The sequence below is a fragment of the Chiloscyllium plagiosum genome, chromosome 25 (genome assembly GCF_004010195.1).
Source record: "Chiloscyllium plagiosum isolate BGI_BamShark_2017 chromosome 25, ASM401019v2, whole genome shotgun sequence".
NCBI lineage: Eukaryota > Metazoa > Chordata > Chondrichthyes > Orectolobiformes > Hemiscylliidae > Chiloscyllium > Chiloscyllium plagiosum.
The window spans coordinates 26,581,679-26,609,243 of record NC_057734.1 but is presented as its reverse complement, the minus strand read 5'-3'; the positions used below and the strand labels follow the sequence as shown (position 1 = coordinate 26,609,243).

The 27,565-nt window shown below is 39.0% G+C and overlaps 1 protein-coding gene across 2 annotated transcripts; it reads left to right on the top strand.

The window, feature by feature from the left end:
* Positions 1 to 1,303: 1,303 nt before the first annotated feature.
* rsrc2 (arginine/serine-rich coiled-coil 2) lies at positions 1,304 to 26,488 on the top strand. Of its 2 annotated transcripts, XM_043715772.1 has the most exons (12): positions 1,414 to 1,501; positions 3,354 to 3,445; positions 5,586 to 5,940; positions 7,047 to 7,093; positions 9,546 to 9,736; positions 10,042 to 10,410; positions 10,708 to 10,815; positions 11,924 to 12,006; positions 13,211 to 13,252; positions 15,345 to 15,568; positions 23,833 to 23,922; positions 25,745 to 26,488. In XM_043715772.1, exons 2-12 carry the CDS (start codon positions 3,410 to 3,412, stop codon positions 25,925 to 25,927), a joined length of 1,728 nt encoding a protein of 575 aa, XP_043571707.1. In that variant the 5' UTR covers positions 1,414 to 1,501; positions 3,354 to 3,409; the 3' UTR covers positions 25,928 to 26,488. The 2 variants fall into 2 exon arrangements, with proteins under 2 accessions (XP_043571706.1, XP_043571707.1); XM_043715771.1 differs by lacking the exon at positions 3,354 to 3,445 and having other exon boundaries at positions 1,304 to 1,501.
* Positions 26,489 to 27,565: the final 1,077 nt, after the last annotated feature.

Sequence of the window (27,565 nt, the reverse complement as noted above, 5' to 3'; positions counted from 1 at the left end):
ACCCAACCTAGTCCCACCTGCCAGCACCTGGCCCATATCCCTCCAAACCCTTCCGATTCATATACCCATCCAGATGCCTCTTAAATGTTGCTTTTACAATTGCAACATTCAAAAGGCATCTGGATGGCTTTAAAAAATAATTCCAGCATGTTTGTCAAACATGATGTCCCTTTTGTAATTCCATACTTATTCTGTCTGATCCTGCCATTGTTTTCCAAATGCTCTGCTATTAAATCCTTTCTACTGGACTTGAGTATTTTTGCTAATAGTGATGTCAGGCTCACTGGGCTACAATTTCCTTATTTCTCTGTATTTCCTTTTTTAAATTATAGGGTTACAAATTCTCTATCCATGAGAACTGTTCCAGAGTTTATAAAATCTTGAAAGGTGACCACCATTATTTCCTCTATTTTTAGTCATTTCCTTAAGTACTTTGGAATGCTGATTTTTGGGTCCTAGGGATTTATTGGCCTTTACTCCCATCATTTTACCCAACACCATTTCTCTCCTAATACTGATTTCTTCTCACCTCTCACGAGACCCTGTATTTTTGGTATGTTATTTGTGTCCTCTTCTGAAGACAGCACCAAAATATGCCATCTTTTTGTTTCCCATTATAATTTCCCCAGCTTCTGAGTGTAGTTGCCTTAACTAATATTTTTCTCTTTACATACATGTAGACCTATGTACCTTGCTTTGACTTCAAACTGTTGTGTAGTCATCCGAACACCATGATTGGCACAACCTCTAACTCCATTTTAATAGTCATGATTTGGAGGTGCTGGTGTTGGACTGGGGTGAGCCAAATTGAAAAATCACACTACACCGCGTTATAGTCCAACAGATTTATTTGGGAGCGCTGAAGGAGCAGCACTCAGAAAGCTAGTGCTTCTAAATTAACATTTAATAGAGGATGTTCACCCTGTGAGCCTTTCCAACTCTTTAAAGCAAAGCTCCGAAATCCATTTATTGGAACCAGTATCCTTATTCTAGATTAGTGTCCCACGTGATTCTGCGTATCTGTTACATTACGTGGTTTTAAGACAATATATAAATACAGTAGAAATTGTTATGGTGTATGGAAGCAGAGTACTGCAGAAGCTTGACACCTGGAATAAGAACATAATGCGTTTGGAATGATCAGCCGATCAAGCAGTATCTGGAGAGAGAGAAAAACAGCCAACGTTTTTAGGTATGACATAGGTGTGAGCTGAGTGCAGTTGCAGGATACTGTCAAAAATCCACGGGAGCGAAATTTATTGTTAAATAAATTGAAAATCTATACAACCCACAAGAAATGATGTTTTTTTGAATTGAGATGAAATGCCTGAGAACGACAATCCTGTGGAGGCGGGTCAGTGCGTGCGCACAATGCACCAGCGCGAGGAGGCTGTTCGTCACTGAGCATTTTGTCGGCTGGGAGGCGGCTGCGGTGGCTGCTGACCCTATCGGCGGCGGACTGACGGTTGTTTCTCTTACAAAAACGCTTGGGAATATGGCGGTGAGTATTCTCAAATAAATAACATTGATGTTCCCCCGTTTATGTGATAAATTCGGAATTTTCCGGAGGCCTGCACGACGGTGCGGTGGCACGGTCATTGAGTAGAAAATGGCGGTAGGCGCCATCTTGGAAATTTTTTTTCTGGAACATTCGTCTCTTTAAATATAGACGATATCATTATGAAACCCTTTTCACATCATGTCAAGTTAACAGTCGCTCGTTTAACAGTATTAGAGAATCCGATTTTGCTTTATGTATCTTTTCTTGATAACATAGTTAAGCCACTGGCTGCTGTGTTGAAGAAACGTGATGATGAGACGCTGCGTTGTAAGTTCGTTTATTGTGCACATTATTTTAGCGGAAGGGCTGTCAGATTCTTCGACTTGTACTATTTCCATTTGCATTATGTACTTAACATGTGAAAATCTAATGATGAGTGTATTTGGCATCGAAAGGATCTTCTTAGCCCAGTGGATCGTGTTGTTAGATTGAAGAACCGACTAGAGCTGCAGCCTTATTGGATATTAGGCCTTGGAGTTTGTATTCGATTCACAAAACGTAGTATTGTGCATAATAAATCATTTAACGACTTTAACTAAATTCATAGCTCGTCTCGCTTTAAATTTTAGTTGAGTGTGATGCTGGAAAAACACAGAAGGTATCTGAGGAGCAGGAGTATCAGCATTTCGGGTGTAAGCCCTTCATCAGTAACCATGCCTCCTTCAATACGCATTTTGGGTTCTGAAGCTCCAGCAGCATTGTATCATCCTAATATGAATCATTTTACTTGCCCTGAAGAAACCTGGTAGAGTTGCTGGATTCAGGGCAAGAAAGATGGTTCGTATTAGGATGAAACCATGCTGCTGGAGCCGAAGAACCCAAAATTGGTACTGATGGGGGCATGGTTACTCTTAACAACGACACAGTCAGTCGCCTGAGTCGGGAATTGAACCCGGGTCTCTGGCGCTGTGAGGCAGCAGTGCTAACCACTGTGCCACCGTGCCGCCCATTGCCACCGTGCTGCCCACGGTTCGTATTAGGATGAAACCATGCTGCTGGAGCCTAAGAACCCAAAATTGGTATTGATGGGGGCATGGTTACTCTTAACAACCTTGATGCTCATTTGTAGGAAAATAATCTGTCAAATACCAGTCTGGAAAATTCAGACTGGTATTTGACAGATTTTACCAAAACAATGACCTTTTTCAGAATTACTTGAAATGTGATCGGAGTCTGGAACAAGGCTGCCTAGGATGGTGAGAGCCAATTTGGTATGGCTGCTTAAGGCACCTTTATTTAAGCACATGATTATGCAAGGAGTAGAGGGAAATGGACCAAGGGAGGCAGAAGGGATTACTTTAGTTTGGTGTCATATTTGGCACAACATCTTGGGCCAAAGGATGCATTCCTGTTCTGTGTTCTAAAACTCAGTGATATAGATTATTACAATGCAGGATACAGGTAGCGTGCATAATGGCAGCACGATTTGGCAATATCATTGCTGAAGAATTAGGGTACAGTGTTTTCGAGAACGCTTACCTCTGGCAGTAGTACAGTTCCAGCTGGGATCAGTTTGCGGGCTTCATTCTGTGCATGTGCCATGTGCTATGCTGTTTTGCACATGTGCTGATGTCCCACTGAATTCTCCATGCCAGTCTGCATATATGCGATGTCAGCGCCAGTCTTGGTGCCTTACTGTGCGTGCACTGATGTCAGCTACCGATAGGAGGCTTTCTCTGAGAGGTGCTGTACAGAGGGCAGTTTTCTTGCATTTTTTAAAAATGTATTGTATTAAATTTTGCTGTTAATGCTTCACTCAAGTGACCCCTTTCCTCATTTCTGCAAATCAAAGGAACTCATGCAAGCCTTGCACCTTCATTGAAGTGCCTGGGAAACCCAGAGTTCCCCATGGCAAAGCCTCAATCAAAAATGTCACATTTCCAGGTGTGTTACAGAATGTTTTGATGATTTACAATTAGACACTCTTGCTTTTATACTGCTGAGTTGAAGTTAAAACTTTGGTGATGTATTTCTTTTCAGTGACATACCATGTCTTTGCATTAGCTTTATTGTCACATGTACTCAAGTATAGGAATGCATGAGTACAGCGAAACATGTACAAAGTCACCATTTCCAGCGTCATCTTGGGTACAAAGATATAAAATATTAGATATAAATTAGAGAAATAAAGAAGCTCAGCATTACAGCTCCTTCTAAAGCAGGGAGTCCACTCTGAGTTTCACCTTGAGGTCAGGAGTCTACCCTGGGACTAATTCCTGAATTTATAGGGCAAAGTTTGTTTTAGTGGACTAGCTATATGTAATGAATGCAAATTCAGTTAATTCATTCTGAGATATGTTACCTAGTCATTCATTCTTCTGCCCAACTGAATAATCTTCCTTCCTTCACATCTTTTGAAAATCCTGAAGATTAGATTAGATTACAGTGTGGAAACAGGCCCTTCGGCCCAACAAGTCCACACCGACCCGCCGAAGCGAAACCCACCCATACCCCTACATTTACCCCTTACCTAACACTACGGGCAATTTAGCATGGCCAATTCACCTGACCCTGCACATCTTTTGGACTGTGGGAGGAAACCGGAGCACCCGGAGGAAACCCACGCAGACACGGGGAGAACGTGCAAACTCCACACAGTCAGTCGTCTGAGGCGGGAATTGAACCCGGGTCTCAGGCGCTGTGAGGCAGCAGTGCGAACCACTGTGCCACCGTGCCGCCCACTCCTACTGGTGTACCCTGTTCTTCATCTTCTCTAGAGACTGGCATCCCTGAGTGGATATCTTTGCACAAACCCTTGTGATTCAGTAAGCAGGTTTTTGACTACATAAATATTGAGGTGACTCTTTGATAACTGTATGTTCCTATTTAAGTTGTAATCCAAACTGTCATCTCTTAACCTTTATTTCACACTTGTCAAAGTTCATTTACCACTTCTCTGCTGCAACCTCCAGCTAATTTTTTTGAATTGTTGTGCATTGATTACATTATCTAGTCTTTGTATCAGGCATGTGGTGTCACTTATTGCAAGATTTGCCAAATTTTCAGTTGTAAAATATTCCGACCTCTGCTATTTATAGCACTTTGAAATTAACAGCTGCCAGATTATTAGTCCCTGCTGTTTGTGATACTTGTTATCTACTGTTCAGCCATGCATTCGTCCAATTTAATATTGGCCATCTATCCAATGTGAATTAGTCTGTTATGTGGGCCAGTGACTTGCTGAAACTGGGTAGATGACTTTCACAGCCATAATCTTTATCTGTCCATCCTCAAAAGAAATTCCAGTCAAATAATTAGTCCTAACTGTCTCAAACTGTTACTGCGTATTTGGAGTAATAATCAGCCTGTAAATTTGAGGGTTCATCCTTTGTCCTCTTTCTTTTTAAGGATGAGAAATTGCATTTGCTATTTTTCAGTTTGCTGAGATTTTAGAAAACTTGGAGACATCAGTCAGAAAGATTTACATTCTCCACAGTATTTTAGATAAAAGTTAAAGAGCACTAGATGAGTGTGCACTACTATTTAGTGACTCCAATCCTGTTTTGCTTTTACTTGAGATTGGACAAGCTGTACTCATCTAAACATAGGTGCATCTTTGTAAATGTCTTTGGTAGCTGCTACCATAGTGGTTCAGCAAATTTACTGCAATAAGTGACGATATAGGTCAGATCCTAAATTCAATTCTCAGTCTGTACTAAGTGAGCTAATGTGAACCAGATAGTTAAACATTCTGCTTGGCCCCAGCAGGAATGTCGGTCAGGTTGTTGCCCAGTAACCCATTGGTAAGAATTAGGTAAGAGACAGCTAGGTTTTACCATGATAACAACTCAAGCTTTCTGATCCTTGCAGAACCACAACACTCAACAAGGTAAGTTGGATTACTCACGCTGTCAAGATTGTTGTTTGTGTCATAACCAATAGGACTAAAAATTAGTGTTTATGGTGCAGCTATCCCCCAGAAAAGGAATAATAACTTCAGGAGGAGATGAAACTGAGCAAAAGAAGAAATTACATTGTGAAAATTAATGTTAATCTGGATACAACTTTTAAAATCTGCCAACAGGCAAGTGATGCTGAACAGGATGGGCTGGTTTTGAAAAAATCTGCTTCAGACACGGAAAAGAAAAGCGAGCGATTGGCAACGTCTAAATCTCCCAAAAGCTACAAGCACCGTTCTTCCCAATCTCCGTCTCAGTCTCGGTCAAGGTCAAGATCTAGGGAGAAGAAACGGTCTAGGACCAGATCGAGATCCAGGGACACAAAACAGTCTCAATCAAGATCAAGATCGAGGGAGAAGAAACATTCTCGATCAAGGTCAAGATCTGTGGAGAAGAAAGAGTCCAGGTCGAGATCAAGGTCTGTGGAGAAGAAACAATCTCGGTCGAGATCAAGATCGAGGGAGAAGAAACGGAAGTCTGGTGTGTACATTGTTTCTATTGATGTATAAGATTCTAAACCTTTATGTTGGTATTACAGTCTCAAGTTTGACTTGGAGAATAATTGTTACAATTTGAGTGTTGACAGTTTTCACTCAACAATATTCTTATTTAGCTGGCCTTCCTTCCTGACATTACTTAATAGGGGAGCTGATTTCTTCCTGGATTTCTGAAGTAACATTGCATTAGAGTTGCACAGAGACACCATGGATCAATTTACTCTCTTCTCACAACACATACGTGATTTCCTTTGCTCTTGTCATGACAAGTAGCCTGAAATCAGGATATTGTGAATACTACATGTTGGCACGTGTTACGTCTTCTAAATAGTATAATTTAGAGCTGCAGCAATCTTGAGTTTGAGAATGTTGGAGGATGTTTTTATTTGGATTATTAGCCATAGAACATTTGCCTACAATAAATTTTAATAGAGCATTTTGTCAAATGCTGTAAATGAGAAATTACAGTTGAAGCTAAAACATTTTTGCATTTTATAGTTAATATATGTGAAGATAAGGATCCTGCAGATATAACAGGCAAAATAGATAAATTAGTCAGAGTTATACACCATGATGTTATAAGCCATATCCAAGAGAAGTGCCATTCTATTTCTTAAAAGGCTACTTAAAATGAAACTACTGATAAATATTTGCTGCATGAGTTGTTGTTACTGCCTTTATAAAAGCAACTAATATATTTTAGTTGCACACTATAGTTTATTTGCTTGTCTGGAATATTGGACAATCGTTAAGTAATTAGTCAATATTTCTGCATTTGAAATTTTTAGGTTGGGTGTCAGAATATTACTCATTCGTTAGATCAGCACCTAACTTGGTTTGAAGCTGTTTTTGCTGTCATGGTTACTGACAATTTTGCGACTCTCTTAAAGCTGCAAAACTATATCTAAATTACATATTGAAAACTGGATTGACTTGATGAACTTAAATGAATTTGTGACCAGTTGCTCTAGATCTTTGACATTTTTAAAAGGTATACAATGCATGGATAAATAGGCTTGCAATTGTAATAAAGGCTCATGGTTTTCTTTGCAACTGAGTTTGTTCATGTAGTAGTTTTTTATTTTCCAGAAAGTGAAAGCCGGAGATCCAGGCAAAGTCGCAGCAGAAGCAAAGAGGTAATTAATACTTTCTGTAGAATATAAGTTAATTTAAGAACTAAATGTTGTGCTGCTGACTATTTATTTATTGAATACTGACAGTCAGGATGGTAAGTACCAAAGTTTGTTAGACAAAAGTAAAATTGCTTAGCTGTCATGACAAAGTATTGTATCCTACCTAAGCAGATGACTATAAATGTTTTCTTCCCAGTTCTAATTAGAACAGTATATTAAATAGGTTAAAATTGACCAAATATTTTAATATTTAGTTATTACAATTTAGGAGGGTATCAATACAGATTTTTGGCATTTTTGTGTTTGGAAAGTTTACTTTGTATACATAGATCACATGATAACATTTCTATAATGAATCGTACTCAGCGTGCTAATGCACGAAGAGACACAGTGAGCAGAAGACGCTGCAGAGTCAAATAGCAAAAAATATAAGCCTACCTCCTGAAAAGGTAAATATCAGCCATTCACACTCGTATTTGCTTTGTAACTTGAAAGAATCACCCAGCAAATCTGCTTTGTTTGTGGTAGTCAATTGTCAATTCAATATGGTTTGGAGAGGAGGCGTTTTCTTCCCCGCAAACTACATTGAATAAGATAATGTCCAAATATTTCAATTTGATTTTTGCATAATTCAAAGAACTGACCAACCTTTTATAAATGCTGCTTTGTAAATTATGTCCTAATTATTGGATATTTAGTATTTTGATGGGCTTTAGCCCGGTACTAACTTTGTTTCACCCTTGCTAATTAAAACTTTTGCTGGCATTCTTGCTTCAAATGCCGCAGTATGTTTTCGCAGTATCATTGCTGGCACTGAGTTCAGCTTGTAATTATAATCTGATTTCAGGTCTGATACCTAATAGAAAAATCAAAATTGTAGTTAATAAAAACATGCTGAGGTCTGGAAAAAATAAAATGTTCATAAGTACCTTTGCATGTTCCAATGACTTAATGCTTAAATGCATAACACATAACTTGTGAATGTTCTCTCCACCACCAACCTGGCGCCAAATGGGTAGGTTTTTTGACGTAAAAGTTCAGTGTGCCTGTGATTTTGTGTATATATGTGTAGAAATTGAAAATGTTTACATTTGGCCATATCAAAATCTTTACAAAAATTTGTATCAGCACTTTGTTAAATAACTTCACTTAGGTGAGGTTTTCACTGTCATAGACAGTTGGTGTTTGGACTTCTTGATTACGGACTGAAATATTTTTGGAAGAGTGATTATTGGCTACCACAAAATGATTTAGAATTCTAAAATATTTTCTACGGCAACTAGTTGTTTAAATTAATCACCAGCATTCTTTTTAAACATTATAGTTGCATGAAAGTTGGATGTGCAACAGTCTTTTGAGTCATTTTCAAAATGCTGGTGGATTTAAGCATCTAACAACATAGTTTGAATTTGTTTAATTGAAGGAAAAGGCTTAGTAGACATGTTCACCGAGAAGATAGGCAAGTTTATTCCCTGTGAATTGTTCCATGATTAATCATTCTTTCTCATTGTGGAGGATATCCTGCATCGGATTGATATGTTTCCATTAGAAGTGGAAAAGTTGAAATTCTTGAATACAATCATAAGATCATTATCTTTTGGCTAGTAATTGCATCATTTGATGCATCCCAGATAGCCCTTTTCACTTTTCCTGTAAGAGCTTGGCTTTATTTTGATATTAGTGTTTGATCCAAACTTCCACTTGTACTGGTCTCGCAAAATTAAAAATACTTGGTTAGAATTAGTTGGTGATAGTCTGAGATTGCCCAAGTTGTAAAGTGCGAGGAACTGTACACAGGAAGGAGCATTTGCAGGGAAAGGTACAGTTTTTAAGATTTGCATATCACTGAGTTTGGGTCAGATCTTGAAAGTGTAACTAATTTGCATTATGATTGGTGTTTTGGTTTTACCTTGTGTTGAGAGTTGAAAGGACCTGAATAGTGCCTTGCAATTGAAATTGAAGTCTTTGAAACTTTTATACAAATAGGTTTAATCACTAATGTGATAAATAACAAAGTTGGATTGAGCGCAGTGTGCCTATTATATGAAAAATATGTGTATAGTGACTGACATTTGAAAATTTTGTAAGTGATCTTTGATTCAACTAAGTTCATTTTGGTTTGAGTGTACCTGGAGAGGTTTTTTGTGTTGGCAGTAGATGATGTGGAGTGATGAGTCTCATGCCTAAAGAATATTATTTATGGCTAATTATTGGAAAGCAAGTAGATTATTCCACCCCTTGAATGTGTATCAGTGTACACTTTTTGATTACTATTTCTTGGGTTTGGTGTGTTGTAAAAAGCACTGAATGTTGATAGCTTATTACTTCGCTTCTTCTAAGACATTCAAAGAATTGTTGCTTTTACAACCCACTATTAAATCTTTGTATTTTCTACCCATACTAACTCTCTTTGTTGCACTATTTTCCTGAAAGAACCAACTTCTTCTTAAAACAGGAACAAAGACGGGAGATAAAAGAAAGAAGTACCACCAAAAAACAAAAATCTTCTGATCAACAAAGTGACAAGGAGCATGACAAAGGGAGGGAGCGATTAAGTTCAACAGAAAATGGAGAAGATAGGCCAAAACGGAAAGACAAAAAATCGTCAAAAGCTCACAGTTATTCAAGATCCAGGTCCAGGGAGAGGCCAGTATTAATAATTTTAATGTATATATTTTTGAGTTCAAATAAATTTTCAATGTGCTTTGTGATTTGATTGGGACAATATCTTGGCCACTTTTCTACGGCAAGGTATTGAAAAGTAATTCATCTTTACTTAAATCGAGTTGACCGCTTTTTTGAGCTTCTTTAAAACTGTTAATTTAAAATGGATGTCTTTATTAATCAAATGTTGCAGTTGAACAAATGCCTAATTCTATTCAGTTGGGATTATTTTAACATGTGACTGATTATCTTTGTAATCCTGAGTATGTATTGTTCGTAATTTATAGGCGACATCGGAGTCGTGAAAAGAAGAGGTCACGTTCACGGAGCAGAGAAAAGAGGTCTCGGAGTCGAGAGAGGCGATCAAAAAGCAGAGACAAGCGCTCAAGGAGCTGGGACAGGCATTCTAGGAGCCGGGACAAGCGGTCTCGAAGCCGGGACAGGCGCTCAAGGAGTCGGGGAAAGCGATCGAGGAGCCGGTGCAGACGCTCGAGGAGCCGGGGCCGGCGTTCCAGGAGCCGGGTCAGGCGGTCGAGGAGTCGGGGCAGGCGTTCCAGGAGCCGGGGCAGGCGTTCAAGAAGCAGAGAAAAGAAACGACGCCTAAAATCTCGGTCAAGATCAAGGCACAGGGTGCACAGAAGTCGAAGCCGAAGCAAGTGAGTCCCTCTGCCTCCACTTTGTAGTATAAAACATTGTCTATTTTCTTTTCAAACTAAAATATTTTCACATTAAACTCATCTTCTAGTTAATGTATTACCTTAAGAAAGTTAATCCTTAGCTTTTTACTTTCAAGTGTTTCTTGTATATGCTGAGGCATGTAAGAACTTTTTCAACAAGTTTTGAGTCTGTGTTTCTGATTTACAGCATCCACAGTTCTTTCGGTTTTTTAATGCATTTTCATTTTGATACACTCCTCTCTTGAATAAAATCAAAAATGAAGTTTTATATTGCAGAGAAAAAAGAAAACGCAAGTTCAGTAGAAGCAGAAGTCGGAGTCGAACACCCCCAGCATTCCGGGGTCGCAATGCTGCTATGGATGCTCAGGAAGCGTTAGCCCGAAGGTAATTTATCTTCCTTATTTTTCATCAGTTCATCTTGGTTTTGAGGTTTCTTTTGGTTCAGTGCAGCCCTGTAATATTTTGAGGTTTGTTTCTGCTTTAAAATACGAAAGTAAGTAGCTAGGGAAAAAACAATTGTGAATGCTGGAGATATGAAATAGAAACAAAGTGCTGAAACCAGTATTTTCTGTATTTAATTGTAGGTTAGAGGGCTCATTGTGCTACTGAATAATTATGTTTGGTTTTCATTTGGCAGGCTTGTGTAGGGGAACGAAAAAAGCTACTAGATTGTCAGAAATATGTACGAGATATTTGACCCCACTTCCCTGCCGCACCATTCAGTAAGGTCATAGCTGAACCGATGATAGTGCTATTATTATGCCATTTTCCTGCTGGCCTCACAAAACCCTCCACGCCCTTGCTGATCAAAAATCCTTAAATATATTCAATGAATTCAGTGTTATCTGGGGAAGGAAGTTCCAAAAATTACTGATCCTCAAGAGATTTCTCCTCTTGTTGGTCTTGATTTGGAGATGTCTTATTTTTAAACTACATCTGGATATTATTCAATTAGCATTGATTGTTGTTTCCTTCTGGCCAGAGGAAGCGGTGTATAGGTTGTGAGCTATCTTACAGTTAGATGTCATAGAGTGCGACAGCATGGAAACAGGCCCTTTGGCCTAAATTGGTTCATGCCAACCAAAATGCCTGTCCATGCTAACCTAATTTCCCTGCACTTGGGGCCCATATCCTTCTAAACCTTTCCTATGCGTGTATTTGTCCAAAGACCTTTTAAATGTTGATACTGAACCTACCTCAACCACTTACTCTGGCAGCTCCTTCCATATGTGTAAAGTTGTCCCCCAGGTTCGCTTTTATTCTTTCCCCTCTAATCTTAAACTGATGCCCTCTCGTCCCTGGGAAAAAGACTGAGCGCATTCAGTCTATCCCTGTCTCTTGTGATCTTATAAACATGGTGCGAAGCCTTATTTGAAGCATGCAGCAGTTACTATGAAAGACTATAGCGAGAGACTAAAGAATAAAATCTAGGTACATTTGAAGTCAGAGTCTTTGCTAAGTATTTAGTAACTTCTTATTGTTTGAATCACAGACTTGAAAGAGCAAAGAAGCTTCAAGAGCAAAAAGAAAAAGAGCTACTGGAGAAGCAGAAAGTGGAGCAAACAGATGTTGCAGGTAATTAAAGTATTACAATATCTGCTAATTTTAAGGTTTGTAAAACTAATGGAAGTAGCAACTAAATTATGGAGATAAATGCAAAGCTTTGAAATCTAGCTGCAGCAAAGCACTTCCAACTTCACTTCAAAAATTGACTCTTTAAACCAGTTACTTTGCCTCCATAGTATGCTTGAAACCAGAAAGCAAAATTCCCTTGCATTTGTAGGCTTCACAATCTAAATGAAATCCTGTCTCTGAAGTGTGTCTGTGGCTTCCAGGAAGTTAGGTAGCAAATGGCTTTTCTGCAAAAACCTGCCACGGTACTTGGACATCATTGGAATTGCAAATCAGCTTTGGAATTGGGATTACAGAAAGTAAATGAGAAATGACCTTCAACTCCGAAGTGGGCTTTTTTTTGTGCAAGATACTTTTTTTAAAAACAAGGGTGGGGGAAAGAGAATGTACAATTATTCCTGTCAATGTTTTGGTATATTTGTTGCATTATGTTTAAAAGTTGCTACCATCAATTGATAGGCAACTGTTGATCACTTGATTTTTAAAAAACACAGTTGAACAGCATCTGATTTTGTGGTGGTTAATACTTAAGGAAATGTAATAAATAGGTGGCCTGAGAGTAACAGGAAGCACTTCTTGATTTGAAATGTAATACATTAATTCACCGCGCCCCCATACCCACGGGGGACATGTTCCAAGACTCGCCACAAATAGGAGCGAACCCATTCATTTCAATGGGAAATTTACCTTCCCAGCAGCCTTCTGGTCCCTCGTTCTGGAACGTTCCCTGTATTACGTTCGGGCTGCCATAACAGGACCTGCAGATATGGGGCGGTCACCCTCTAGTAAATTATTTGATTGTTTAATATTGGTTTTACAGTCTCCTTTTTTCCAAAAACAACTTAAAGGTAATATTTGAAAGTTGGAAAATTTAAAGATTGTGAACACTTGCAATTAAGGTGTAGACATTTGGCAGTTCTGTGGTTATGTGAAACAAAAGAAGTAAGTGGTAATTGAAGAAATAAGTCTGGCTCTTAAATATTAGAATATCACTTCATGGTGTTCCTCTAATTATTACATGGGTGCCACAGATGTCAAAAACTGCAATGTGCATTCAAAGCATTAATGACAGTCATATTTAACACTGGACTTTGCAAAACAGCCACTGGATGAATAGTATGAAAAATAAACTATTTATTTTCAATAGATACAACTAATGGGTCACTAGGAAGTGTCAACCAACCGACAGGTAGGAAAACTTAATATTTCTTCATTTTCAAAGTACAAGTACTTCAGATGTGGCAACTTTGGAGTCAAGGTTGTAACGGATTTTGGATATTTATGGTGTTCAGGACAGGTAGTTTGGACCATAATCAGTTCAGATTTAATGTCAGGGCTGTTGGGTAGATCGGCTTAGCTACCCTAAACCCAGTCTATGCTAGTGCACCTGTTTTTTTTATTAACAAAAATAAATTAAAATTAAATACGAAGGGTGTCTTATTTTTGCACAGTTGGATTTCAGACATTACCTTAATGCACTTTCCCAATCATATTGTTGACTGGCAAGGATCTTATTGTTAGATCGCAGAACAGAAATATTTGTCAGTGTTCCCCAATACTCCTCTCAACCAGTTCTATCTGCAGCTGTTGACTAATCCTGGTGCTGCCAGTTTCCAACTTGAAGATTACCTCCCTTTTGAATTCCCCATTTGAATAGTTTGTGTTTTTATCTTAAATATAAGTTATTTATCAACTTTCTAAATTTAGAATACCAACCAAGTCAATGTAACCTATTCTTTCAATTTAATCCTTTAAAACTCCATATAAGTTGTTGTATCTGAGCTACACATACTTGTAAGATCAGTATATCTTTTTCTCCGTTTGGTACCCGTAACTGACTGCCATATTCCATATTGGGTCAATATGAGGTTTTGTATAGTAAAGCATCAAACAATTTATTTTTGCTTCTAAACTCCTTTGAATTAAAGCCAACATTCCATTAGCCTTTTTGTTCCTTTGCAGTAGTTTTCAATTGTTTGTGCACATGCGTGTCTGAATTCCATTGCTTATTTCATTCTCAAGTTGTAAGTGTCAAGGCCATAGCCAGCACTTGCCACCAGTGTCTAGTTGACTCAGGAATGTCAGGATGACACTGAATGTGCTCCTGCAGTGCTGTGCTGGTTTTGATGTCCTGAAGGAGCAGAAATTCATATCTAAATTTGATTGTTCGAGATTTAGATGTGGTACTGTTTGGGTCTATGTGCTGTCCATGTCTGTTGCAGAGGTGAACTTTTGCTTGTTGCTATTGCGGGAAATAGGGCATAATATTGCAGTGTGACATGTTGATAATGCACACAGCAGTCACTGTGTGAAGGAACAGATGATTAGACTAGTGAATAGGATACCAGTCAAATTGAGTGACTGATCTCCTCTTAATGTTGCCAAGCATCTTGAGCATTATTGCTGCTTTACCAATTCAAGTAAGTGGGAGAGTATTGCATCGCATACCTTGTTGCTGAGGGACTTGCAGGTAATCTGCTCGCTGCAGAATTCCCAGTTCCACATATGTTCTTTTGAATATGCTATTTATATGGCTGGTAGAGTTCAGTTTCTAAGAAGTAGTAAAGTCACACTTCACTGAGAGGGAATGCATTGGTGGCAGTGCCACTAACTGCCAGGAAAAGCAGTCAGAATTAAAATTGCCATTTTTAAGCCCAGACCTGGATGTGGTCCCAGTTAGCATAAATTGCTTCATTTTGTGAGGAATTATGAATGGAGCTGAATATTCTGAAATCATCAAATGTTATTTCTAATGGTGAAGATTATTGGTGAAGCAACAGAAGATGGCTTGATCAAGAATACTGTTCTAAGAAATCTCGACAGTACTGTTCTGGGTCTAAGATGTATGATTGTGACTAGAGTTTCACTCGGGGTTGCACTGGCTTGGTTTTACTGTACTTTGTTTTTTGAGCCACATTGTTGTCAGCCACACACATGGCTGCCTTGATCTGAGGAGCAGTTACTCTGACTTCGCCTCTTGATTGCACTCAGTCTACTTGATGTATCCGGGTTTGGAGATGCCGGTGTTGGACTGGGGTGTACAAAGTTAAAAATCATACCACACTAGGTTGTAGTCCAACAGGTTTAACTGGAAGCACTAGCTTTCAGAGCGCTGCTCCTTCATCACCATCTGAAAGCTAGTGCTTACAGTTAAACCTGTTGGACTGTAACCTGGTATGGTGATTTTTTTTTTAAACTTTGGTACATCCAGGTATTTATGCTGTTTGCAGTTGAATTTGTCTGAGCAAATATACATAATTGTATTTCTAATGTCTTAACAGTTAGTGGTGGATCAGTTCTCAACGTTGCTGCTCTCCTGGCATCTGGTACTCAAGTTACTCCTCAAATTGCAATGGCTGCACAGATGGCAGCACTCCAAGCGAAGGCATTGGCTGAAACCGGTATAGCTGTGCCCAGTTACTACAACCCAACTGCTGTCAACCCAATGAAGTTTGCAGAGCAAGAGAAGAAACGCAAACTTCTCTGGCAGAACAAGAAAGAGGGGGTGAGTTTACTATTAGCCATGTCAATGTTGCACTGATATTGTTGCACCAGACTTCTTTATCAGTTTTAATTAATGTTACTTTTTTTTATATAAAAAGATTCCTTTTCTCCATCCCATTCGCCTAACCATTATGCTACCTTCACCATCCACCTAGTTTTAAGGATTAATTTCTTTTTCCCTATTCTTTTGGCTTTAAAATATTGCCCATATTTTTTTAAAAAACCATAAATCCTTTTGAAATCTTATTGCTTTATGTGATCACAGCGTTTCTCCAATTCATATTTTCTAATTTGGCTAAAGCTTCAAAATCCTGTGTCAGAAAATGTGACTGCAGTAGCAGGTGTTGCTACACCAGGTACAAATGTTATTCAAACATGATTTAATTTTAAGTTGAATTCTCTTGCATCATGTATCTGTTATCTGGAGAAGGTTGAAGCTTTAGAATTCCAGGCTTGCAACTATTACCAAATTGAATGAGACTGTAAGCAACACTCGAAAGCTGATCAAATGATGACTGGAATGAGCCACCTGAGCTATGAGAAGGCAGTGCTGAGTTGAGAAATATATTTTTACTGGTGAAAAGATTGAAGTAGACAACACTGAAGCATTCAACTTTCTAAATGGCAACACCGCAATATAATGAGTGTTGATTCTACAGCATAAGGTTACATATATTTAATAGCAGATAGAAAAGCATTAAAATTTAATTCCAACATAGATTGGATGGTTCGGGTATTGAATAGATATTCAGGAAACGGTGAGACTCTATCAATCAGCAAGTTCATAGACAATGAAAAATAATTGGAGAAAACAAATGGATGAAAATGTTTGTATTCTTGTGTTGTTTTCCTGAACATGCAGGATTGGTAAGCTGCATATGCTCAATTTATTTGGAAGTCCCAAACAGGGGGCTTCACTGAATAGACAAACAAATAATTGCAATTATAGAGCAACTGGCTACACATCGTTAATCCATCACACTGCTGCTTGGAGTTGACTTGGTTGCAATGCAGTGTCTTCCTGGTCCTTAACTCATTAGCATACTTGCCTCCTAAAGTACATCATTCCCATTTTTCCACCACCTCCCCCCCCCTCCCCCCCAAGATAAAATTGTATGCACCAACTGTGAAAATATGTATACATTAAAGTAGTTGCAGAAAATGCTGATTAAAAACAAGAATTGAAAACTTTGAGTTCAAGTTGAAAAGTCTGTATAATCCTTCTGAACCTTGTGATAGTTCAACCTACTGAAGATCTAGACTTCATACTTTTGTTCTCGACTTGTACGTATGTTGATCTCTTGCAAGGTAAATTATCTGTTAGGATGGTCTTCCACTCCTTCATTATGTGAACATAACTTTGATGTGTTCCCAGATTTGGCTTCTGTTTATCCCCAGTGTGTTCCATTAGGTGTTATGACTTTCGTAGAATGTACACTCCCTCCACACTTTGGATACCTCTGTGGGTAACAGGGTTCTGAGAGTATTATACAGAGGAACTTTGATTATCCAGCATTCGATTATCCAAATTTCAGATTATCTGGTAAGATTGCAAGGTCCTAGTGCTTGGCTAAACTGTTATCCGGTATTTGATTATCCAGAATTTGATTAATTAAACGAAATACTCCCCACCCATGTCCTTCGGATAATCGAGGTTCCTCTGTAAATGACTAGTCTGTCCCGTACACAGATTAGATAGTTCGGCACCAGCATGTTCTTGCCTTTTCCCATTGTTCTTCCTTTTTTTTTGAGTATTTTGCAACAGTGTTAACTGTGGAGAAGAATATGGAAGATGGAGAATGTGGGGAAATACATAGCAACATCTTGGAAAATGTCCATATTACAGAGGAGGGTGTTCTGGATGTCTTAAAACTCGTAAAGGTGAATAAATCCCTGGGACCTGATTAGAACTCTGGGGGAAGCGAGGGAAGTGAATGCTGGGTCCCTTGCTGAGATATTTGTATCATCGATAGTCACAGATGTGAACATAGGTATAGTTAGTACATTTGCAGATGACACCAAAATTGGAGGTGTAGTGGACAGCGAAGAAGTACAACGGGATCTTGATCAGATGGGGCAAAGGGCTGAGAAGTGGCAGGTGGTGTTTAATTTAGATAAATGCGAGGTGGTTCATTTTGGAAAGGCAAATCAGGGCATAACGTATATACTTAATGGTAAGGTCCTGGACAGAATTGCTGAACAAAGAGGCCTTGGAGTGCTCATGGTTTCAGCAAGATATTATAGTGAAGGAGTTGTTTGGTACGCTTGCCTTTATTGAGTATAGGACTCATATTGCAGCTGGACAAGATATTGATTAGGCCACTATTGGATATTGTGTGCAGTGCTGTTCTCCCTGCTACAGAAAGAATGTCGTGAAACTTGAAAGTTCAGAAAAGATTTACAAGGATGTTGCAGGGTTTGAGCTATAGGGAGAGGCTGAATAGGCTGGGGCTACTTTCCCTGGAGTGTCAGAGACTGAGGGGTGACCTTCTAGAAATTTATACAATCATGAGGGGCATGGATACGGTGAATAGACATGGTCCTTTCCCTGGGGTGGGGAGTCTAAAACTGAGGCCACAGGTTAAAAATGAGGGGGGAAAGATATTTAAAAGGGACCTAAGGGGCAACTTTTTCACGCAGCATATGCAATAAGCTGACAGAAGAAGTGGTGGAGGCTGATACAATGACAACATTTAAAAGGCATCTGGATGGGTATATGAATAGGGAGGGTTTATAGGGATATGGGCCAAATGCTGGTAAATGGGACTACATTTATTAAGGATAGCTGGTCAGCATGGAAGAGTTAGGCTAAGAAGTCTGACTTCCATGCTGTGCATTTGTATGCCTTGGAAAAATCATTGCCATGTATATCATGTTAGAAATACATAAATGTTTTTGAGTAAAAGGAAACTGGAACTTTGCATTTGTACTGTGGGAGAAGGGTTTAAAGGAAACTGAAAGGTTAAAGAAAACATAGTTTATCTGCTGTTTATAAAGTCAAATTGCATTTTGGATCGCGTGTTCAGCAAAGCTTTTAAGAATAATGAAGGGATTGAGTTTTGGATTCGTTGCACAAACAAACAAACAAAACCTTGGTTTTGTGCTGAAGGTTGCCAAGCAATAGTCTCTGAACCAAAGTTGTAATTTTTTTTATTATGCAATATGCTAGATGTGGCAGTTGTTGAGTGCCTTGTAAGAAGCGCAGTCTCTGAATGAAGAATTTTGAAAATAAAAACTCCATAATGTTTCTCACATCAGGGCTCCTGTTTCCCATCTGAATATGAAATCTGGTCTGAAGACCTATTATAGAACAACCTTGGTTATCTGAACGAGATGGGCGGGGAGCATTTTGTTCAGATAACTGATTGTTGGGATATTGTTTTTGCTGGACCTTGAGATCTTGTTCAGATAATCCAAAATTTGGATAATTGATGTTCGGATAAGCGAGGTTGTTCTCTATTCTATAACAGAAACAGAAATTGCTGGAAAATCATGGCAGCTCTGGCAGCATCTGTGGGGAGAAATCAGTTAGTGTTTCGGGTCCAGTGACCCTTCTTTAGAAGTGATGCTTGCTAGGAAAAGGATGTTTTTTATGCTGAAGGTAGGATATCTTTACCTACTTTTTGCTGCTTTCCCCCAGTCTGCAGGTGGAAAGAGTGGTTAGAATGTTTGTCTGCATTGCTCAGACCTTTGAGTATAGTAGTTAGAATGTCGCGTTGAGGTTGTGCTGGACAATTTGAGGCGAGTTCTGGAGTACTGTGTCCAACTCTGGATGCCCTTTTTCGAGGAAGGATATTAAGCTGGAGAGGGTTCAGAAGAGATTTATGACCATGTTGCTGGGAATGGAGGGTTTGAGTTAAGATTAGGCTGGGACTTTTTTCACTGGAGCATAGGAGGTTGAGAGATGATCCTCTTAGTGGTATCATTAAGGTGAATGACATGTGTCTTTTAGGGCAGGGGAATTTCAAGATTGGGGGCCTAATTTTTGAGGAGAGAGGAGAAAGGTTAAAGAAAAGACTTGAGCTGTTCTTTTCTGATTGGTTTGTGTGTGGAATGAACTTCCAGAGGAAGTGGTGGATGTGGGTACAGTTACAATGTTCAAAAGGCATTTGGATAAGTACGTACATAAATGTTTGGAGAGATTATGGGCCCAGCGTAGGCCCATACTAGTTTACTTTGGACTTGTGGTCAACACGGACTGTTCGGATTGAAGGGTCTGTTTCCATGCTGCATGACTGAGTCCAACGCCATTATTCCCCCATGCAGTACATTGCAAATTCTAACAACTCTTGAGTCAAGAACTTTCTCTTTATCTCATTCATGACTGTCTTGCTGGCAGTTTTGAAGTTGTGACACCTAGCTTCTGACATAGCAACTAGTGTAAAAATGTCAATTTTGTTCATAATTTTGAACATCTCAGTAAGATCACCTCTTCATCTTTTCTGCTCTAAGGAGAAGAAGCACAATTCTGCTAATCTTTCTTTGTATCCAAAATCCCTCCTTCCTGGTATCATTCTAGTAAATCTTCTTTGCACATTCTCCAGGGCTTTAATACCCATCTGATTGAAGATTCTTCTGATCTTAATCTTCACTGCTCTATCTTGCACATATTGAGATCTCTGGCACATACCCTATTGTTCCTGCCAGTGTGCTGTACATGCTTTTTGTTTTTTTGTGCCCTGTTGTAGTTACCAGTTGCGTCTCTGGGACTAATGTACTTTTATAATGTACTTGCAAATATCTTGAAATGCTGGACAGCATTGCAATGGCTTTAATATACTGTACTGATCACTCCTCTCTTGCTTTTTGCATCCTAGCTACTGTGTCAATACTAGTAACTGTTCCTAACGCTTGCAGGTGTCTTTATCTGGCTACAATGGCTTCATATTTTCAGCTGTCTATGTCAGTGACTATTTTCTCCATGCATTCTTTTTGAAAATCCTGGAAGGGCATGGAAGCTGTCATCAGTTCCAGAATCTGCTCAGACAGTTCAACCTCTGAGAAATCACATTTCTTGCCCTTATCAGGCACCTACTGAAGTACTGATAATTAATTCATGTGGCTGGTACTTGGAAACATTCAGCTATAGGTGACGAATTGTAAAGTTTACTTTTACATGAAACTGGTCCTCCAAGATTTCCCTCGGCTTTGCAGGATCTCTGGTGGTCTTCAGAGAGGCCTGAAGTGTTGACTCAATACAACCCTCACTTCCACAGACTACCTTTATTTAAACTGAATCTAGATTTGGATATACTGTTATGTGAGGAATGGTTCGACAGCTTGGGTCTGTGGTCTTTAAAAGAATGAGAGGCAACTTTGATGGAACTTGCAAGATTCAGTGGGGGGGGGGGGGGGGCAGTTGCTCTTTTGGGGGGTGGGCAGTCAAGACTCGATGAGCTGAATGGCCTGCTTCCACACTGTAGGAATTCTGTGATTCTACCAAAGGTGGCAGCAAGTTCCACATTCTTGCAACTCTTCTGAACTCCTTATTCGAGTTCTTGGTAACAACCTTATATTAATGGCCTCTGGTTATGCTGTTCCTTGCAAGACTCTCTCCAGTGTCTCTGTGTCCTTTTAGTAATGTGACAACCAGAACCTTTTGCAGTACACTTAAGTTGGGTCTACCAAGCTTCAGTGTAGTTCAGTATAAATTCCCTACTTTTCAATGCTTAGTTGGCAGTTTTTTTTTGTTTTCTGCAAAATTTTAGACTCAAAGAAATGAACCATAATGGTGTGCATTTTTACATTGCAATTTCATGAGACAATTGGTGAGAAAATGCAAGGGGCGAAGAGTATTTGGAATCTGGAAATACTGAAGATCAGCATAAAATAGTTAATTTTAGCCCTGTGACCATCTGACAGTACTGAAAAAGTGTGAACTAATGGAAGCTTGAACATGCAATATAACAACATTACAGTGGGAAGTGAAAATTAGGAAAATGGGGTAAAGGATGTTTAGCGTTGACTTGTTAAAGGCAAGATCTTTGTTTCTTTTAAAGAATTTCAGTTGTCTCCACAAAAGGAATGCAGCATTGATGCATATTAGCTTTTCAGAAGTTGTTTGATATGATACCTCAAGTGGCTTGTGAGAATTCACTCGCAGTCAAGGAGCAAACCTAGTCACGAAAGTAAGTTGATTGACAGAAGGAAAACTGAGGGTAACACAGTTTTGTTTGTACTGGAGAAGAGTTGGAAGTGGTGTACCTCATGCATATGATAGTGTGACAATGCTGTCCCTTTAGTCATGTTGTTTTGTCCTTGGGTTTTTGTTAGAACGATCATAAAGGCAGAGGTGTAGGTGTGTCTGGGAAAGAGCCTTGTTTAACAATGGCAGGGGAGTGGTTAGTTCTCCCACTTCAGGTTTTTCTAGTTTTTTAGTTGTCACAGAGAAGCTGCTTGTAGCAGGCAGTCACAAACTGCTGCAGTGCAGAAAGGTTCCAAGCTTCAGCATATGGCTTCTGATCAGCTTTCTCTCTGAAATCTCTCCTGCCTATAAAAACCTGTTTGAATTTGCCTTTTGCCAAGGGTTGAGTATCTGGGATATTACGGGAATTGATATAATTAAGTTGCTATATCGAGTCAGTTGGGTTTTCAAGTAATTAAGTTATTCTAAATTCTTTTGTTTGTTTCAACTGTTGTGTTCAAATAAATTCTCTTTTGCTTAAAGCTGAGTGGTGTGACTAGATGCATCACACTTGGGATATCCACTTCATATCTGCCTTTAAAATAGGAAAAAGCTGGGGTCTTGGCTCTTAAAGAATGTAGGAGATCGAATTCTGGGGTTTTATAAAGACTGTAGTAAAGTAGTCATCTTAAATTCATACAGAACAACAGTTCACCTAATGGGAGATCAAGTAGGGTTAGAGAGTGAAGAGTTTTTTTTTTCAATTCATTTGTGGGATTTTGTCGCTGGCTGGCGAGCATTGATAGCCCACCCCTATTTGCCCTTGAGAAGGTGGTGGTCAGCTGCCTTGAATCACTGCAGTTCACTTGCTGTGGGTTGACCCACAATGTCAGTAGGGAGGGAATTCCAAGATTTTGACCCAACGACTGTGAAGGAGCGGCGGTATATTTATCAAGTCAACAATGTGACTGGCTTGGAGGGGAACTTGCAGCTGGTGGTGTTCCCAAGTACCTGCTGCCCTTGTCCTTCTAGATGGAAGTGGTCGTGGGTGTGGAAGGTGCTAAGGACCTTTGTTGAATTTCTGCAGTGCATCTTGTAGATAGTACACACTGCTGCGACTGAGCACCAGTGGTGGAGGGATTGAGTGTTCGTAGATATGGTGCCAATCAAGCAGGTTGCTTCGTCCAAAATGGTATCAAGCTTCTTGTGTTGTTGGAGCTGCATCTATCCAGGCAAGTGGGGAGTATTCCATCACATTCCTGACTTGTGCCTTGTAGATGGTGGATAGACTTTGAGGTGTCAGGAGGTGAGTTACTCACCGCAGTATCCCGAGGCTCTGACCTGCTCTTGTAGCCACTGTGTTTATGTGGTGAGTTGAGTTTCTGGTCAATGGTAACTCCAAGGATGTTGACAGTGGGAGATTCAGTGAACAATTCTAAAATATTACAAAAATAAACGATTTATTGGGAACATGGAATGCTTTGCCACTGGAAATAGTTGAACTAGGGGCTTATATTTTTGAGGGAAAAAATAGATAAGTATTTGAAATAGAGAATGATGCAAAATAATGGATAGATAACTGGGCATTGAGTTTTGTGTTAAATTTGACTAGCAGAGATTCACGAGTCTCTGTGCTGTAAATATCAGTGTGTTCTGGGAAGAGTTTGAGATACAGAACAAATAAATAGCTTTTATTAGCTAGTTAGTGCAAATTGTCTCCCAGAAATCAAATTAAATTGTAATATTAAAAAATTGAAGAACTGGTGTTAGAACAGGAAAGCCCACGTTCCTTGCACTTTTATAGTGGTAGGTTAATAATTGCAAATATCTGGGACCTGCATGAAAGTGACCTTCGGCCATTGTGGTAAATTGTTCCACTAAATTTGTTATACTACAACACATTTTGTTTAGGCTTTAATAGTATCATGGTAGGCATTAAGACCAATACTGCTGAACACAAAATCATTGTAAACAGCACCAAAACAAGATCGAGTTATCTATTTTTAATTTTGTTACTTTTTCTACCAACGAACACTCCACCTTTCTGTAAAATGCATATTTAGACCTGTGACTTATGGTTTTTTCTCAGTCATTTTGGTGCACTTAATGGATTTTCATATGCTTTTTGTGTTCTGTTAAAGGATAAGTCGCAGACTGCAGAATTATGGGAAAAGTTAAATTTTGGTAACAAGGACCAAAATGTCAAATTCCGAAAATTAATGGGCATCAAGGTGAGTTAAGAACAGCAATCATAGAAAACTATTTTTTTTAAAATCGCAGCTTGATTCTTATAAAACATTAACACTTTTGGAATGAAATGATGTACCTGTCCTTTCTAGATCACTCATTTTGAATCTCTCACATCTAACCCTGCCACAGTACAGAATATCTTTTTTTGGTCAAATTCACAAAGAACATCCAACGTAGCTGACTTGTCCTAGTCGTCTTGACTTGTATACTGTCTTTGCCATGGTTGACAATACCATTCTCCTCCAGTGCCTCTTTGCTGACATTGTTGACCATGACTAATCTCTCTTGGTTCCATAATCATTGTGTCCATCATAAGACTTGCACTGGCTTTTTTATGTTTCTGCATTATTATTCCTAGCTGTCTGTCCAAAGATCCCTTCAGCTCAGCCCAAACAATTTTGCAACCTTTCACCTACACTTATTCAACTTTGTTCCTGTCTCAGCTCATCTTCTGCTAAAAACTTAATTTGTCCCTTTGTTAGCTGTGAACTTGACAATTTCAGTATCAATATTCTACAGTCCTTAAACCAATGGTCATCGAAAATTTCGGCGCTCATGTCTTGCACCATGTCTTATTTGTTGATTACCATTGCCCACTAACTTCTGTTGGCTCCTATGAGCAACATTTTAATCTGAAATTCTCACCATCATCTTGAAATCCCTTCATACCTTGGCGGTCCCTTTGTCTGTAATCTGTTCCAACTCCATGTAATATCTATGCTTATCTAATTCTGACCTCTTGAGTATCTCTGATTTTAATTGCTCCACATAACTGGCTTTACCTTCAGTTGTCTGAACTCTATATTGAATTCCCTTGCTTACTTTCATGAGCACATTCCTTAGTACTTACCACTTTGATCAAGCATTTGGTCATCTTATCTCCTTTTGTGTCTTATAATACTCCAGCAAAGTACAGCTTTTAGTATGGGATCCTGGTGCCAACTGGGGAAAAAAAAAACCCTGTAGAAATAATTTCTTAATTTATGTTTGTGGCTGTTCAATAATACTGTATTCAGCCAAGGGTCAGCCTGAGTGGCTGCTATTAACAGTGAAAAATTCCACTTTCAACAACAGGCAGCTTTTGTTCATGTTTTAAAAGCTATCAACTATACTCTTAATTGTTGCACTGCTCTGCTGTTTGCAGTAACAGCAGCATTTGATACAGCTGTCGCAATTGACTTCACCTAGTCAATGAATCAGCTAAATATTGAAGAATAAGATTGAGGGAAGTGGAACCTATCTAAATGAGTCTGCTCTAAACCAACAGGTAAACCAGGTTGTCATATGAAAAATTAGGTAGAATGCGCCCATGTTTTCTGACATTCACAATTACAAGAGGCGATCTTATTTAAAAATAAAATTTGTGGTGGGCTTGATAATGTGGATGCTTGAGAGATTGTTTTCCCTGATTGGAGGCTCCAAAACTAGGGTTGACGGTTCAGGGCCAAGTTGACAAGTATCTTCATTAACAAAGTTGCAAACCCTTGATTCTCCACACCTAATGGTTGTGCTTGCTCAATTGTTGATTATATTCAAGGAGGAGACCAATTAGATTTTTGGATACTAAGGAGATTGTGGAATAGAAAAGTGGAATTGAGGTAGAAGAGTGACTGCAAAGCTGCTGAATGGCAGAGTGAGCAGTTGCAGTGGGCTGACTGAACTGATGCTCCTATTTCCTATGATCTTGTGAAAATGTGATGGGAAACCATGTCTGCCTTATGGTTACATAATTTGCAACTGTGAAAGCATGTGGTGAGATCTTAATTATCTGGTGTGACGTCATTTGATTTCATTATTTTGCAGGATGAGGAAGAGGTAGGAACCCCAATACCAAATCCTGATGAAAGTTTCAAAACTCTAAAACAGCAGGAAGAAGTATTTAGGAACTTGGATGCGCAGTATGAGATGGCACGATCACAGACCCACACACAAAGAGGAATGGGCCTGGGTTTCTCCTCTTCAATGAGAGGAATGGACACAATTTAAGAACAAACATTGTACTTGTGCTTAAGCACATTTTTTTTATATTGTCTTCGTCCATGTTGGAGATTTAAAGCTTCATATTGACTTTCACTTTCCCATTTACTGAAAAAGCTAGCTCTCTAGCTTGCATGGTTGTTGCAATGCAAAATAATTTATTAAAAAAGGTTTTGATTGTCAAGATAACTGGGTGTATCAACAATCATATTGTGATAGTTATCCTTCCTAAACATTGGGACTTCGTTGAAGAAAGAGTTGATGGCAGTTTTGCGAATAGAAAAGGGGGTGTTCTTTTTTTGTGTTTGAAGTGATATATGCGAACTGTATTCAAGACAGCTCACTGTCATTTCTGTTTTGTTGTAATACTTCACATTGCTGTATTATGTGCTTGCTTTTGTACTAAAACTTGTACAGTTATTTTCATCTTTTTGAAATGCAAATAATGACTGTGTAGTTGTAAATTAGGATTTAGTTTGTATGTAAGTACTTATTCTAGCGCTGAAAAGCGCTTTATAGTGCATTGTTCATTATCAAGCTTTCTGGACAATAAATGGATGATTTTCAATACACACTTTGTATAGTGATGACAAAAATACTCAGAATATGATCGGTAATTCTAAAACCAGCATACTTGTACTTTAGTTAAAAGATTACCCCTCCCCTTTAAAAGCCCCATCATTTTGACCTTTTTCTGACACTTCCCTTATAATCAAAGCATAATTCAGCATTTCTTTATTTTGCTATCATTAGACAGCTCGGCAGGACTATTAAGCTAGTCACGTTCTAAAGAATGTAACATCTTTGCCTGTTGCTAATGCATCTGTCTATGACAGTTGATAGGAGTGACCACCACAAACTTCTTGTAGAGGTAAAATTGCCATCATGATAATGAATATATCTTCCATTCTGTTGTGCCGCACTGTCATTGTGCCAGACGGAATAGATTTGAAGCTGATATGACGCAAAACTATGCATCCATGAGGTGTTTTGGACCATAAGCAGCATGCAGAATTGTACTCCCTAATACAACTTGCAACCTCATTGCCTGGCATATCTTCCACTGTTGTCATGGCATTCAATCTTGGTTCAATGAAGAATGCAGAAGGATCGGTGAGGAGCAGCATCAAGCATAGCTAAAAATGGTACCAACCTGGTGAAGTTGCAATACAACTAATTTACTGCAAAATAGCATGAGCAATTCCAGAACCAACTTCTGCAATCTGGCCACATCCAGTTCATGAGTGATGGTGGAATTTAAACTCCTCACTAGAGGAGGCAGCTCTATAAATATAATCATTTTCAATTATTATGGGTGTGAGAAACTCAGCTCACTCACTTCAATAATTTCAGTCCGAGACAAGATCTGAATCAGTAGTATTGTTTATTACGCTCTTGCAAGAGGGGTGTTGTGTCCACTGTCCACACGGCAGGGACATATGCTCTGAATTCAACTAATACACAATATTTATGTAATTTGTTTCTCTTCTCTCCTCCCCTGTTTACATCTGTTGCTAATCTAAACCCAGCTGTTCATCTCTGAACTTATCCGGCCTTGTCCATGACAAAATGTTTATCTCTGGCCTCACAAGGCCATTCGACCACCTCCCTCTGTAGTCTTATTGTTATTTATCCTTCACTACCATC

Bases quoted from the DNA above. Each gene is read 5' to 3' on its own strand.
- rsrc2 (XM_043715771.1), top strand. From the start codon at position 1,319: ATGAAATGCCTGAGAACGACAATCCTGTGGAGGCGGGTCAGTGCGTGC. The intron at 10,411-10,707 runs GTGAGTCCCTCT...TTTATATTGCAG, and splicing joins AGAAGTCGAAGCCGAAGCAA to AGAAAAAAGAAAACGCAAGT. The intron at 23,923-25,744 runs GTGAGTTAAGAA...ATTATTTTGCAG, and splicing joins GAAAATTAATGGGCATCAAG to GATGAGGAAGAGGTAGGAAC.